Here is a 16,610-nt window from a genome sequence, read left to right on the forward strand (position 1 = left end):
TGTTGGTCAGTACTTGTTCTGTTCCCCAGGCCTCTGGCTCCACTGGGAACAGCAGATAAACTCTAGCAAACAGGTTTTTATGCAGATTATATTTATTTGGGAATCCTTCAACATATAGACTTACACTCAAGGTGAGTCAAGGTGAGGTTCATCCAAGAATTTCATAATCTATCCCATTTCCTAGTGTAAAATGATAGTAGTTTTGTCCCCCTGTTCAGAAAGCATGCTTCTTCCTTCTGTGGTAATTCAAAATTACCACAGAAGGTAATCTCTCCTGCACGAGCTGCACTGGCTCCCGATGGTCTTCCGGGTGCGCTTCAAGGTATTGGTTACCACCTTTAGAGCGCTCCATGGCTCAGGACCTGGTTATTTACGAGACCGCCTTCTGCCACCGGTAGCCTCTCACCGGCCAGTACGCTCCCACAGAGAGGGGCTTCTCAGGGTGCCGTCGGCCAAACAGTGTCGACTGGCAGCCTCCAGGGGAAGAGCCTTCTCTGTGGGGGCACCTGCCCTTTGTAACGAGCTCACCCCAGAGATATGGAGGATCCCGGATTTGCGCACTTTACGCCATGCCCTCAAGACCTTTTTATTCCAGCAAGCGGGGCTGGCCTAACTCTTTTTAATTCTTTAATTTTAATTCGAATCTGTTCTTAAAAATAGGGGTGTTTTAATTAGTGGGCCAAATCTATTTAATATGTTTTTTAACTGTTTTTAAATTTTATATTATATTTGTTTTATTTATGGCTGTTCACTGCCCTGAGTCCTTCGGGAGTAGGGCGGTATATAAATCTAATAAAAGAAAGAAAGAAAGAAAAGAAAAATGGCCGGGTCTTTGTTCTGCACCCAGGCAGAAAGCCTCAGTGGCCAATCAGACACACAGATGTGGTCAATGGCATGGACTACATTTCCCATAATGCAGTCTCTCTCTACATCTCCCACAATGCAATATCTTAAGGAGACAGCTCTTAATCCTTAAGGTAACTAATTCACTATGACTCACTATCTGTAACAGCACAGTACTATTAGTTTTAATCTTGAGTAGCTCCCGAATACAGCAAATGCATAACAGCAGAATGGCAGCACAGGTCTGCCCAGGGCAAAGGCACTTTTGATGTAACTATATTGATACTTTTTTAATTGAGTGTGGCCATTTCCAGTATCATGGCAAATCTTCATTTTTCACCACTTTTATGGAGGGATGAGAAGGTGAAAATCAAAGAAGAAGAAGGTGAAAATCAAAGATGTTTCTATCAGATACAATTTAAGCATGCCTTTTTTCTTAATTTATGCAAGGCAATTTACATGCCACCCTAACTCTTTAAAGCAACTTACAACCAGAATGAAAGCAAAGATTTGTTGCATGCAAGAAACCAGTCAACAATAAGTCTCATAATGCTATATAAAACCAAAGAGACCAGAGATAAACTCAATTAGATCATGGAGTCAAGATGGCTGGGTTTTGTTTTTCCTTAAATCTGTACTGACATCAAAATTGTATCAAAGGACATATCACCTAAACTTCACTGGGAAGTGCATTCCAGGATCTGTGAAGCTCATATAATTAACAATACTGTAGACATCATTAATCTCATATTAGAGAGGATTAAATACCTGGGGTAGCTGCAAAGGGATTTTTTAAAAAAATCAAGAGAGTAACTGATCATGTGATCAAAGCCCTGCTTCTTTTTACATGCATTGCACCTGCATCACCAGTGAAAAGGGGGGCCCACAATCACATGGTTGTGATCACCATCTTGAGTTTTTTGAGTCTTCATTGTTTGATCATCCCTTGAAGAAAACGCTAATGGGATTCCTTGAAAATGTTCCCATTTCATAGCATGGAGAGCACTAGATAATAGCATTCTATTCTTCTCTTTCTTCCATCCAAGATCAGGAGTCGGTTGTGGTCACTGATGTAATGACAACTAAGATTATCATTCTGAACGCCCATAGATAAATGATGTTTGTATATGGTCTTACTGACCCTATATACATATCACTCAAACTCTAAGCGTACAGGTTAATCCTTGATTTACGAACACAACTGAGCCCCGAATTTCTGTTGTTAAGTGAGACATTTGTTAAGTGAGTTTTGCCCCATTTTACAACTTTTCTTGACACTGTTGTTGTTGTTTTTTTAATTTGATTTATATGCCGCCCTTCTCCGGAGACTCCGGGCGGCTTACAATGCGTTAAGCAATAGCCTTCATCCTTTTGTATATTTATCCAAAGTCAGTTTATTGCCCCCACAACTGGGTCCTCAATTTACCTACCTTAGAAAGGATGGAAGGCTGAGTCAACCTTGAGCCTGGCGAGATTCGAACCTGCAGTAATTGCAGGCAGCTGGTCTTAATAACAGGGTGCTTTAGACCACTGTACTACCAAGGCTCCGTTAGTAGTACTCTGTTGTTAAGTGAATCACTGCAGTTGATAAGTTAGTAACCCAATTGTTAAGTGAATCTGGCTTCCCCGTTGACTTGATTTATCAGAAGGTTGCAAAAGGGGATCACATGACCTTGGGACACAGCAAAGGTCATAAATATGAACCAGTTGCCAAGCATTTGAATTTTGATCACATGATCACGGGGAGGCTGCAAAGGTCGTAACTATGAAAAACGGTCATTAAGTCACATTTTTCGGGGCCGTTGTAACTTTGAACGGTCACTAAATGAACTGTTGTAAGTTAAGGACTACCTGTATTTGATTTCAAATTACTTTAACTGTGTATGTGTTGAAACATTTGTTTTAAAAAGATTGAAAACCAGCTTCTTTTACTCTGGAACCATGCCATCTCTCCTTATTTTCATTTCACACAGTGTCAAGATTCTCCAGCCCAAGAGTAACACCACGACTCAGCCGGAAGCGAGCGCTTTCGATATCCCCCTTGTCTGATGCCAGCATTGATCTCCAGACCATGATTCGGACTTCACCCAATTCCCTGGTCGCTTATATCAATAATTCCAGAAGTAGTTCTGCTGCTAGTGGCTCATACGGCCATTTATCAGCAGGGGCAATAAGGTAAGAAAAGATGAAATATCTCAGGCAATAAAATTCACAACTTTTTAGTTTCTGGCACAATCCTTATCTACAGCAGGGATTGGGAATTCATTTTCCCCAGAGGCCAAACTGGATTCTTGTGGAGAACTGAACCAATAGGTGCACACCAGTGGTGAAATGTAAAATTTGTTACTACCGGTTCCGTGGGCATGGCTTGGTGGGGGGTAATATGACTGGCTGGGTGTGGCCAACTTTTTTTTTTTTTTTTTTAAACCATTTTTTCTACAAGAGGTTGTAAAAAAATGCTTTTAAAGGACTCTGACGATCAGGCAACTCAGCTGGGATCATCAGAGCCTTTTAAAACAGGGGTCCCCAAACTTGGCAGCTTTAAGACTTGTGGACTTCAACTCCCAGAATTCTCCAGCCAACTATGCTGGAGCTATGTTGGCTGGAGAATTCAGGGAGTTGAAGTCCCCAAGTCTTAAAGCTGCCAAGGTTGAAGACTTCTGTTTTTAAAAGCATTTTTTCTACAACCTCTTCGGCGGAAAAGGTTGTAAAAAAAATGCTTTTAAAAGCCTCTGACAATCCCAGCTGAGTTGCCTGATCATCAGAGGCTTTTTTTTCTTTTAAAAACATTTTTTCTACAACTTCTTCGGCTGAAGAGGTTGTAAAAAAATGCTTTTAAAAGCCTCTGACGATCCCAGCTGAATCGCGTGATCATCAGAGCCTTTTTTTTTTTTTTTTTTACTTTTAAAAGCATTTTTTCGGCCGAAGAGGTTGTAGAAAAAATGCTTTTAAAAATAATTTTAAAAAGCCTCTGATGATTGCGTGGCTCAGCTGGGCATGGGGGGGGGCATGGATTTTTGCTACGGGTTCTCCAAACCACCCGTCGCCATCGCTACAGGATTGGGCGATCCGGTCCGAACCGGGAACATTTCACCCCTGGTGCACACTGTTGCACATGGGCGCATACATAAATTGAAAAGAAAAATAGCAATTGCCTTCAAAGTAAAAGCCATGTAGTTGTATTATGTGCATGGCCTAGGAGGGACAGGTCTACCAGGCCTTTGATGGCCTTAGGAGAGATCAATCTACTGCACAATAAGCAGCCAAAGAGGGACCTATCTATCTGCCTTCCAAAGCATGAGATGGCCTGCCAGGCTTGTCAAAACACTGAACTTCCCCCCATTGGCACATCTAGCAGGAAAGCCATATTTAATTTTGAATCAGAACAACCAAGGAGCCAGTAGTGACCCAGAGATTGTAAAATGTCTATGACTTTTCTACAGTTAAAGCAACAGGCCCATTCTCTCACATTCAGTCATATTTGTTTGGTTGTTAAAACCAATGTTTTTAAAATGGAACTTGTGCAGATATCTTGCTTGCAAACTGATTCCAAAGGCTTTTATTGGTATACAGAGATGAAGCTATTCCCTGATTTCAGAAACATAAAGAGGTATGTTCTTTTTCCATTAAGTTGAAAGTGCGCAGGCCTCAAGTGGATTATTTTATGTTCTTCAGAAATTGTGCATCACTGTCAGTTGTAAACAATTATTTAAAGTTTGTATCTATTTACCCAAGTTATCAACAACTGAGCAATGTTATTTAAATTATTTTCTCTGATTATTTATGAATGTGTCAATCCTTAGATGAACCATTGATAAAAAATAAGTATTAAAATGGGATGCACTTCCTGGTGGTATGAGTAAATATTCTTTTTAAGTATCAGCACATTCTTGTACTTTGTTTGGTAGATCTAGAGATTTTACATGTCCATTAATCAAATTTCTGATTTATAGTAAGCAGTAATTTCCTCATGTACAATTCCTCCCTTGAAGGATTCAAACAGCAGAAACAGCAGGACCATTGAATGCCAGGAAACTATAGTAAACAGTACACAATATCTCAATAGAAATACTGGCCTTGAATAATGCATGGCTCCCAAAAAATCTCTAGTGCTCATCAGTGATCTTCTGATAATCTTAGACTGACCATGTGTAATTCATGGTCAGCAAAGAGATAATATGCAACTGACAAAGGCTAGCTCCAGTGAGCTTGTTAAGTCTCAGGAAAAAGCATAAAGTCAAGGGAAATTGCCTTAAGGGGATTCCTTGGAAAATTCAGAATGCACCAAAGGAAAATGTAATAATCTAAAGTTATTTTTCATTAGGGTTCCAACTCATTTGTTAGTTTTGCCTATTTTGCAAGGAAAGTTTTTAAGATTCAAAAGTAAGACATGCATGGGACAACCTGCTGCCTAAAGGAGGAAGAAGTAGCCCAGACAGGCTGACTTCAACTCAGCAACTGCCCTTAGCAAACTTCAGTAATTTGTTGTAATTGTTAAAGGCTCCACCAATCCAGTTTGGTCTTTCTTCCTTCTCTCCAGTCCTGCCTTTACCTTCCCTCATCCAATCAACCCAGTGACATACCAACAAATTCTGAACCAGCAAAGAGGCCTGAGCTCAGCATTTGGACATACCCCTCCTTTTCTACAGCCATCTCCAACTTTCCCTGCCCGGCAGCACGTAGCTGTCATCTCAGTCAACTCTTCTCCTGCTCAGATCAGCAACAGCAACAACTGCATCGCTGAGTCCAACCAGGTAGGATCCTCATCAGTTTCTGGCAGGGTTTCAGGTGGTTTTGTGGAAAGCACTTTCACAAAGCCCAGGTGAGTCTCTTAGCATTAATCTTTTCAATTGCCCTGTCAATTTCACTCATCACAACCCTGGCTTTTCATGTTAAATCATTGGCATCCCAAGTCTTCCCAATTCTGGTCCCTCTCATAGAGTGCTCTTACCCTGTCTTACCCTTGGCCAACTGTGCCTCAGTGCTCATGCTTCTCCAGCAGCGAATGCTGATAACCTACAATGATCGGCCATGAAATGTACTGGTACTCAGATTATGAAGCAGCCGCGTTGGTACAAGATTAACTTTATATGTGTATTTGCCCTTCATCAGATATCATTCCGATGACAGAGTGCCTTTTAGATGGCAAGTGAGGGCTGAATGTATCTACTTGGAAAGAATACAGCTACCATATTTTTCAGAGTATAAGACGCACCGGAGTATAAGACACAGCTTAGTTTTTGGGGAGGAAAATAGGGGGAAAAAACTGCCTACCAGGTATTCATCTAGCTAGTGTCCTTAGTCTGGTCATCTTCAGCACATTAGTTTGCTGGTTTTTTATCCCCTTCTTGGGGATAACAAATAGCTTCCAAGGCACAGCTGAGAGGAAGCAGCAATGAGAAAAGCAGGCAAAGCACAGGGAGATCACTTCACTCGGCTAGCGCCTAGTTAGGGCTGAAAAAAAGTTTCTAAAGAACAGCTGAGAGTCAGAGCAAAGCATGGAGATTGCTTCACTCGCTAGCGCCTCGTTAAAACACAGCGGAGAGTGTCGAGGGAGCAGGCAAAGCTGGGAAGATTGCTTCACTCACTAGCGCCTCATTTAGAGCTGAAAAAAGCTTCAAAAAAGCTACATTCGGAGTATAAGACCCACCCAAATTTTCAGTCTCTTTTGGGGGGGGGAAGGTGCATCTTTTTCCCCTCTGAAAAATACAGTATTTGTCTCCAATGTGCAGATGAATCCATTAAAGTAAACTGAAATTCCCAGCTTGGGTGAAATCCATATGGTTAGTCCAATTCATATTGAAGCAGCTAGTTCAAGCAGTTGTGTTGCCGTGTGCATGTTCATCAGAGGTGCGGTATGAAAAATAACACTGCAAAGGGTTTCTTTTTAATGGAGATGAAGATTTATTCCTCGGTAGCTGGTCTATCCTAAACCATAAATTAGGGGAACACAACATATGTTGGCCAAAGTCGGCATTTGATTGTGATCTTTTGTGCTGAAACTCCAAAATGGATAGACCTAGAGGATATTTGATTTAATTTCAAACACAATTCACAGAATTGTTGCCAATATGAATAATAATTTTCCTTTACTGATGTACTAAAATGTAACATTTATCAACAGCATTGGAGATCTCTCTGAGGGCCAGACCCAAAATCTTAAGTGACCCCCTTTGACACTGGGGCTGCAGGCTGTTCCTACTACCTTAGAAAATAATTATGTAGTTTGTCTATCATAGACAAACAATGATACATCTACATGTACATTTCTGGGTGAAATACATGACAAGGGATATTTCACCGACATAATAGTATTTGGAAAATGCAGATAGGCTTTAAGAAGAAAAAACCCATCTATATTTTCTTTTCCTGGATTCATTTTCATCTTGATGTATAGCAACTGCTTATCAGTCATCTGAAACTGATCGATTTCAGTCAATTACAATGCTACAATCCTGCATTTACTTAAACACGTTGAGCATGACCACTTAACTCATCCCCATTTTATTTTTGCCTTACTAGAACAAGCAAAGCAGTGAATCGGCCGTTAGCAGCACAGTTAATCCGGTAATTCATAAACGCAGTAAAGTCAAGACTGAAACAGAGATTCTACGACCAGCTTCTCCACCGACTCAGGTAACTCTTAAAGGAAAGACTACATTCAGTCCTGGGATTGATTAGCAAGAATTTTGTAACCCACAACTATTTGAGTAAATTATGAATTTGCAGTGAGGAAGAAGGCAGCAACCTCAAGTGTGAGATGTACGTTGTCTTTGAAATGCATTAAGTGATGGAGCCATACTGGAATTGGGAAGTGTTCTTCTAGGTCAGGGGTGTCAAACTCAAGGCTCAGGGGCCAGATCCAACCAACGGGATGCTTAGATCTGGCCTGCGGGGCCACCCTGGAAACAGCGAAGGACCGGCCTGCGGTGCCTCTGCCAGCGAAAACAAAGCTCAGGAGGGCTACACATGGCCCTCCCAAGCTCTGCTTTCATTGACAGAGGGTTGCAGGAGGCCATCACAGCAGAAAACAGAGCTCAGGAGCCTGTTTTCACTGGCAGAGCGCTCGGGCCACCACAGGCACCCCTGACATAAGTGACGTCTAGCTGGCCATGCTCACCTTGGCCACACCCACCCCAGCCCCCCGAGGTCAAACACAACCCTGATGTGGCCCTCAGTGAAATCAAGTTTGACACCCCTGTTCTAGGTGCTGGCTGATTAGCAATATGTTTTTCCTTGGCTGTTTGCCCTAAAATTATTTGAAATTGTTTACTGCAAAGATTGATGCCGTAAAAATTATATTCTTTTTCGGCGTTAAATAGGCATACTCTCTGTAGTGAGTGTTCAGGGTTGCAGTCTCAAGAATTTCAAGTGCAGTTTCATTCTGAGTGCAGGATTCAGTGATCTGAATTTAGCAAATTTGCAATTTGCATCCTGAATAGAAAGCACTTTGAAAGTTGCATAGGCTAGAATGACAGGGGGTTTCTAAACCAAATTTATCAGTGGGACTGTTTCAAGATCAGTGATCTCCTTCTGCATGATTGCAGATTTCTACGAGTGATTGGAAATGAATGTGTTGGGAGTCCTTGGGTCATGGCATTTTATTTCAACAAACATGTCCGCTGCATCTAAGCAACCAGAAGAAAGATGTTTGACACTTCTGACTCGCCAAGCGAGTGATAATGGTATCTGAGAGCAAAGATAGATGACAAGAAGAACTGGTGTCACAAAAGGAAGCTCCCAATAAAAGACTTGTTCCTCTTCAGGAAGCAATTGCTGAGAGCAGCATCCTTTACCCCAGTGACACAATATTTGACACCCGGAAAGGCCCACCGGTTTTTGTGTCCTTATCAGAACTGCTGAGTTCCAAGCTGTTTAATGGCTGACACACTCTCTGACGGTTCTTTATCACAACTGTAAACTATTGGGAGTGCTCTAGGCACTTCATTTTCATGAAATATGAGGCTTGCTATTGTCAAGCCAACAGAAGAGTTTATGACAAATTTCTCTTTCAGTTCCAGTTCAGAAGCGGGTTTTGGCATGATGCATGGGGACAGCAACATGTGCAATCATCAGGGGGCTGGTAAAATTGATGAAGATAGCATATCTGGGAAAGATAAACATGCTGTAGTCAGCACGATTAGGGCAAAAAGACATCTCTCTAGAGCATTTGGTTTGGGAACTGCTCGGCATACAAAGGCAGCAAAACAACACAGGATCTGAAACAACAATCCTGCTTTACTCCCAGCATAATCAAATCAGATAGCTGCCTTACACCAAGAGACAAGCCAAGAGACGGGAAAAGGGGATTTCCTTTCTCGCAGGGAAAAAGAGTAAGGGACATTTAAGTTGCAGTAATTCCATCTGCCATTGGAGACCCTGATTCTGGGAATTGGCATCTGTGGCTAAGCATGGATTTCTTCACACATTTTACAATTAGAACTCTCCTTGAAAATAATTTTACAGGTCCTCTGTAGTATTTCCCTGTGACACATCCATATTTGCACACATACATATGTTTCACGAAAGCCCATTTCCTAGAAAGTCCCAATTTGTTAAATTTCTTTTGTGGGTACCTTTTGCATGTACCTTGGTGCCATTCTGTTGTTGTGGTCTGCCAGCAACCTGGCAGCAGAGTCGGACAGTGAGGAGGCTGGGGAGGAACATGGGCCAGTTCAGGAGTCTGGGGAAGGCTCGGATGAGGGCCCTACGTCGGAGGCAGAGATGGGGCCAGGGCCATCTGGGAGTTATGCGTGGACTCCAGAGCCTCCAGAGTCAGGCATCAGAGAGGCAGAGGAACAGGAGGAGCCTGTTCCTAGTGCGCGCATGCGCAGAGCTGCCAAAAGACAAGAACAGTTAAAACAAAAGGGACAACTCAGGAGTAAGGCCTGGAGATGATTGTCCCCTCCCATAAGGCTTAAAAGAGGAGCAAAGGCACGTGGGCAATATGTGGGAAAGCAATAATTCTGTTCCCAGTCGGCATCTCTGTTTGATTCTGGACTCCATGTGGCTTTGCCAAGTAGGTCTTTGGCAGTATGTCAAGGGAGATAAAGGTTGGTGATTTTCCCAAAGGACTTCTCCCGAAGGACTTTTTGCAACTAATTGGGACTCAGCTAAAAGAAAGTAATTCACCGCTGTTGCAATAAAATAGGTTTTTGGGACTACTCGTGTATTTTAATGACTCAGTAAGCCTAGGTCACAACGTCTGTTATATAGACCTAAGTTGATTTCAGATGAATTCAACTTTTTTGGAAGTGTAGAATCACAGCCTCAGATAATTGTCTGCATTGCAAACAGCAACGCAAAAGCATAACACAAGAATGTGCGCCTTCTGTCAGCTCGAAAGATCACACTAGTCTTTCTGCAGCATGTCAGGAACATTCTTTCAAAATATGAGTATTTAATACTATAAATATGAGTATATGAGCGCAGTGGCCAGAATTCAGGCTACTTCTGCTGACTTCCAGCTGCCAGCAGTTCAGCAGTTCGAATCTCACCAGGCAAAAGGTTGATTCAGCCTTCCATCCTTCAGTAGGTCGGTAAAATGAGGATCCAGATTGTTGGGGGCAATATGCTGACTCTGTAAACCGCTTAGAGAGGGCTGTAAAGCACCATGAAGTGGTATATAAGTCTAAGTGCTATTGCTACTGTGCTCCTGACATACTTGTTCAATAGAAGCTACTATGCCTTTAGAACAGAAAGCTAGGTGTAAAAGATGGCAAGTCTTTCAGCACTGCATTCTCAGCAACAGCCCAACGACGCTCTAAAACTATTGGTCCTTTTGAATGATCCAAAATAAGAACACTCTTTAGTGGGAGAAAGGGGGTAGCCCATGTAAAAAAATAAGGACAGGACTTCCATCACAGTAATTGCCTTGATTCTTTTGACATGCCTTCCTGCAGGCACTCTTGGTCAGGGGTGAAATCCAAAATTTTTCCCTATCGGTTTTGTGGGCGTGGCTTGGTGGGCGTGGCAGGGGAAGGATATTGCAAAATCTCCATTCCCACCCCAATCTGGATCCAGCCAGAGATGGTATTTGACGGTTCTCTGAACTACTCAAAATTTCCGCTACCGGTTCTCCAGAACCTGTTAGAACCTGCTGGATTTCACCCCTGCTCTTGGTCCATTAATACTGGACAATTTTGACCAGCACCCATCCCAATGAATTACAATGTGTATTTGCTACTCCTTGACTAACTGTTTACCTCTATGCTACCCTAACTTGTCAACATTTAGGGTGGTTTATAAAAATGATTTATATATAAGTAGTCAGGGTTTTCCCCAGCATTTTATAATAAGCAATCAACAGTGGGTGGTTTTAACTAATTAATCCAATCTCACTACCCACAGCCTTTAAAGAATTGTATAAAATTCAGAGTCATGACAAGAAATCACCGCGAGGACCTAAAGAATAAAATAATAAAACAAGCCTCTTATTGATTCAGTTTGACTATTAATGAACAAAGTGTGTTGCACCTAGAGGCAATCCACAGCAAGTTCTGAAAACCAATTGATATTGAAAGAATCGGGTGCCAAGTAGTATTATGGATGCTTTTATATCAATGTATTTGAAGCCCTGTATGGGCATAATAAAAATAAAAGCAGCATTGTAAGGATACTGGAAAATTTAGGACTGAAGACTGCATTATGTTTAACCTTTTCATCAGAATTGGAAAACAGCCTGGTCTGGAAGAGTCATTTTTTAATTGCATCTTTGATAAAGCTGATCTTTCTGAGGAGAATCTTTTTTTTTTAAGGGAGTTTGAATTGTCAGTTGTTTTAAATTCAAGCTGGAGAAATAAATAGTAAAAGACTATCATGAATCCTACGCTAAGTTCTATCGTTTTATTATAGCGTTTACGTTATTTTTACTTTTGGTTGGGAGCTGCCCACAATTGGTTATTAGATGGGCAGTTATATAAATGTTTTAAGTAAATAAAGTGTAATTAACCACAAAGCTGGACAAACTTCTGTCAGATTTCTTTTAAACATTGGTGGGCAGCCTGCAGTTGGGAGCTGAAACATGCTCTCGTGCACGCCCAGCAGTGACACCCATTCCCATCCACCTCCCTCTCTCTCTCTCTTTCTCTCTCTCTCTCTCTCTTGAGAAGTGCACTGATTTCTTTTGCTCATACCATGAAATGTTGAAGCAATGAAAGAATGTTTTTTCTCCTCGTGCTTTTTCTGGAGAACACTGGAGCTCTGTTTCAGATATCGGCACATTGTTTTCAAATTCTGCTTTTCATTCTCTTCAATTGGGCATCCTATAATCCATCTCATATATTATCTAACATATCATATCTTTGGATTATAGACTATATAGGAGATTGTACAGGTAGTCCTTGATTTATGACCACAATGGAGCCCCCAATTTCTGTCGTTAAGTGAGACATTTGTTAAATGACTTTTGCCCCACTTTATGACCTTTCTTGCCACAGTTGTTAAGTGAATTGGTGCCGTTGATAAATTAGTAACCCGGTTGTTAAATGAATCTGGCTTCCCCATTGACTTTGCTTGTCGGAAGGTCGCAAAAGGGGATCACAGTGATCCTGGGACACAGTAAAGGTCATAAATATTAATCAGTTGCCAAGCATCTGAATTTTGATCATGTGATCATGGGGATGCTGCAAAAGTTGTAAGTGTGAAAAATGATCATAAGTCACTTTTTTCAATGCTGCTGTAACTTTGAACGGTCACTAAACAAACTGTTGTAAATCAAGGGCTACCTGTGTTTGATCAGTTCTCGATGGGATCATTCTCCTCTTGAAAGGTTTGCAGGCTGGAGGTGGATCTGGAGAGTTAGGGCCTACGTGATTTATTTAAGCTGCAGGATCTTTCACTAGATTTGTCCAATATGTCAGCTATGACCTCTTGCAAATTGGCATAGTCTGGTTATGCTTATCTTTAGGGCTGTCTCTGGAACTTCAGCTGGTGTAAAATTCAAATGCCAGACTTTATCCATTTTCCTATCTACAGATTTCTGGTCCAGAGCACTTCTTCTTATAGCCTCCCTACATACCAATGAAAGGAGAGGTTTGAATTGGTTTTATTTCAGGTATAAAGTGGCCACTGCGTTATTTTCTTCTCTTTTCATGAATGATGCAAATATCCTCCATGTTCACTACACCGGGATCATTTGTTTTGTTTTGTTTTGTTTTGTTTTGTTTTGTTTTGTTTTGTTTTTTATTCATTCATTCATTCATTCATTTATTTCGTCAAGCATGTATTAGATAACAGATATAAGTGTAAACATGATTATGAACACATGAAATGGATATGAATAAAAGGGAACATTAGGACAGGGATTGCTGGTGCGCTTATTGTAAGACACTTTGTAAGACAAATTTGTAAGACAAATTGTAAGACACTTCTCCTTCAGCAACATGTTCTGGATTATGTGATCACCTAATTATGTGAAAGGCATGAACGTGATGTTAGGTTAGGCTAGGTGTGTAACTTTGCTTCTGCTTCTCCAGTCTACTCACATTCTTGTCAAGCAGAGCTGTTCATAAAATTCTGATCACCAAAAAGTGTAATTACTTTGGTATTCTAGGACAGAATCCAGCTTTTGGGGGGGGGACGTTTCCGCATGAGCATCCGGCAAGTGCAGCTCACGCAAATGGAGCGTGCACGCACTCACCCGCCACTTCCATAGCCTGGTTCCAAACAGCTCACGGCCCAATAGTGGGCCATGGCCGAGGGTTTGGGGACCCCTGTTCTAGGAAGTGCTGGAGACAAACTCTGCTCTGCTAAGAGCAGGAAGAGTATTTTAACAATTGAAGAAAAGAGAAGTGAAGGGCTCCATTCCTAGTCACCTTGCATGCTGAATAAAGTGCGCCCACTCTTCCTTCTATAGTGCCATGTGTTTTTAAGAGCAAGCCAGACGCTGGTTAGATTTGACTCGATGTTTGTACTTATGCCATCATAGATTCTGTTCAGAGCAACACATCCACATTTGTCCCCAGTGGAAGCAGAAGCGCAATTCTTATACATCCTACATTCCTCACTGTTTGCTTGAGTGCCTTTTTTTTAAAGTACTACTACTTGCCTTTTAAAGCAGTAAATGGCTTAGGATTTAAATCTTAACGGAGTATCTTCCTGCATGCCTGCTAAACATCTTTGGCCAGTGGCCCTCCCTTTCCCTCAGTGGTGGAATTCAATTTTTTTTTACTACCGGTTCTGTGGGGGTGGCTTCGTGGGAGTGGTGTGGCTTGGTGGGCGTGGCTTGGTGGGCGTGGCAGGGGAAGGATACTGCAAAATCTCCATTCCCCCCCCACTCTGGGCCCAGCCAGAGGTGATATTTGCCGGTTCTCCGGACTTCTCAAAATCTCTGCTACCGGTTCTCCAGAACCTGTCAGAACCTGCTGAATTTCACCCCTGCTTTCTCTACCATTCCAGGGAATGTCCTGATGCCAAGTTTACACACAAAGCAACCCTACTTTAAACAAAAAACTTACCTGGGCTATTTTAAATCATTTCTATCAGCTTTAATCCTTTACAGTTTGACTTTGCAGAACCTAGCTCTTGTTTTGTACTTAAATTTTGTTCCTTGAATTTTGTTAACTTAAGTCTAGACTTAGACTTAGAATAACTTTATTATCACTTTGAATGTACGTTTCGCCCCCAAATAAGACATCCCCTGATAATAAGCCCAATCAGGCTTTTGAGCGCATGGCAGTAAGGCCAAGCGCTTATTTAAGGGTTCAAAAAATATAAGACAGGGTCTTATTTTCAGGAAAACACGGTACACTAATCAGCATACATTAAAATGGAATTTCATTGCATACAGCTCTCAGAGGGTCTCCACTTCTAATATACACTACATAAACATGACAAAATAAATAAATACAAAATTATGCATATACCATATATATTATATGACACGGAAAAACAATACAGTTTAATTTGGATGTATACATATACATGGTGAGAGAAACGAATCTTGCAAGTTTCCCAGACGGATGGCATAGGGAACAAAGCTGTTATAGAATCTGCTAGAAATATTTTGAAACCTCCTCCAGAGGGGAGCAACAGAAACAGACCGTGAAGTGGGTGTGTGGAGTCTCTAACAATGCTTTGAGCTCTAAGCACATAGTGCTTATAAGCAGTATCCTGAATGACAGGAAGCGAACTTCCAATAATCTTCTCGGCTGTCCTTACCTCTCTCTGAATGGACTTTCTCTCTGAGGCACTGCTGCCACCAAACCAAATAGTGATACAATTTGTTAAAATGCTCTCAATCATGCCTCTGTAAAAAGTGGCCAGAATAGAAAAAGAAAACTGTGTGATAAAAAGCCATATCAATTTTTGAGAGCAAAATGAGTTTTAAGAAAGTCAGATAGAGAAATGAAATGGCTGTTGAACACCCAGGCTGAAGATGTGCCTTTAATACAAAGTGGAATACATCTATTCACATTTTCTACCAACTGGCCAGCTTTATGGTGCTTGTCTCTTCATGCAAGTATATTTCAGGTCTTCTTAAGCTGATCAGGAATGCTCTCTTCTTTGACACAATAGCACCTGCTAGCTAATCTATGGGTGACTGAGGATTTCTGGCAAAGCCAGTCCATCTTACTTAAAACGTTTTATATCTTGCAGGAACTTCTGACAGACTTGAAAGAAGAACTTGATAAGGACGAATGCAAGCAGGAGCCTGAAGTTATTTATGAGACCAACTGTCACTGGGAAGGTTGTACAAAGGAGTATGATACGCAGGAGCAGCTGGTCCACGTAAGTGTTCTTAGGAAAGAGACCTAAGCCCTTGGATTGAGGATTTAGCCTCCCATCATATTGTGTGAGTTGCACAGCCAAAATTCAAACTACAAAGCTTTAAAAATGATCCAACTGGGCATAGGTAAACCTTGCCAAATGAAGTCAAATGTTCAGGAGAATGTAGCTGCAGGAAAGTCTTTGATGGTTTTCAATTTTCCTCAGCAACCAGCATGTAAGAATAACTGTTGCCACACGCAGCCTTCTGAGATCAATACTGATCTGTTGCTGGACTTTATTGTAATCTGAAAACCTTTGTGGACTAATTACTGAGTGATCCAGTCTTGCGCTGATTGTGCAATGAAGAGATGCACTGAAGAGACAAGCAGGACTACCTCTTAGCACTCACAGTCATGTCCACTTCCTTGTCCTGCCTAACAGCTGAGCATGTCCCAAGAGTTGTTATGATGGTACAGGTGATAATATCTTCCCATTGAAACTGGGCTTCTGATAGACCTTATTATCACTGTTCATGCTGTCTTACATTTTTCCAGGGGGAAAATATTAGGTAATTTTGAGTAGTGACTGCCTTAGCAGGGCTGTCTTAACACATGGGCCTGATGGGCACTTGCCCATGGGCTCCACGAGCATAGGGGCCCCATACTAATCAGTGTATGTTAACCCTTCAATGCACCTTGTATCATATAAATACAGCAACATATTTATTACACTTTACTGCATTTTTTAAATTAATGCTAAAATGCAAATATATGTTTAATTTTATCAAACATTTGCATTTTTATTCCTGTGAGTAGTTGTCGTAGGGGCCCCAGTACACTGTTTTGCCCGGGATCCATAATGCTGTTAAGACGGCCCTGTGCCTTAGTGTAAGGTGCCCATCTAAATTAATCACCACTTAGCTCTCTTTGTTAGACTGGTATCTCACCTTTCTCCTGAGACCTCAAAATGGTGTTCATTGTAATGATGCCCTTATGACACTTTGTGGAGTACACTGGAGTAAGAAATAATGTGTTTTTCCCACTAGTAGTTTATAAGAC

General features: G+C 41.4%; 1 protein-coding gene across 2 annotated transcripts in view; it reads left to right on the forward strand.

Moving 5' to 3' along the window:
• Nucleotides 1-16,610, forward strand: part of GLI2 (GLI family zinc finger 2) — a 270,083-nt gene that overhangs the window by 228,417 nt on the left and 25,056 nt on the right. For both annotated transcript variants that reach the window (XM_034422349.3, XM_034422359.3), the window contains exons 6-9: nucleotides 2,817-3,018; nucleotides 5,384-5,597; nucleotides 7,366-7,479; nucleotides 15,442-15,573. In XM_034422349.3, coding sequence (XP_034278240.2) covers nucleotides 2,817-3,018; nucleotides 5,384-5,597; nucleotides 7,366-7,479; nucleotides 15,442-15,573 — 662 coding nt within the window. The remainder of the gene's footprint in view (nucleotides 1-2,816; nucleotides 3,019-5,383; nucleotides 5,598-7,365; nucleotides 7,480-15,441; nucleotides 15,574-16,610) is intronic.

Source organism: Pantherophis guttatus, chromosome 1 (assembly GCF_059756535.1).
Source record: "Pantherophis guttatus breed Tessera chromosome 1, ASM5975653v1, whole genome shotgun sequence".
NCBI lineage: Eukaryota > Metazoa > Chordata > Lepidosauria > Squamata > Colubridae > Pantherophis > Pantherophis guttatus.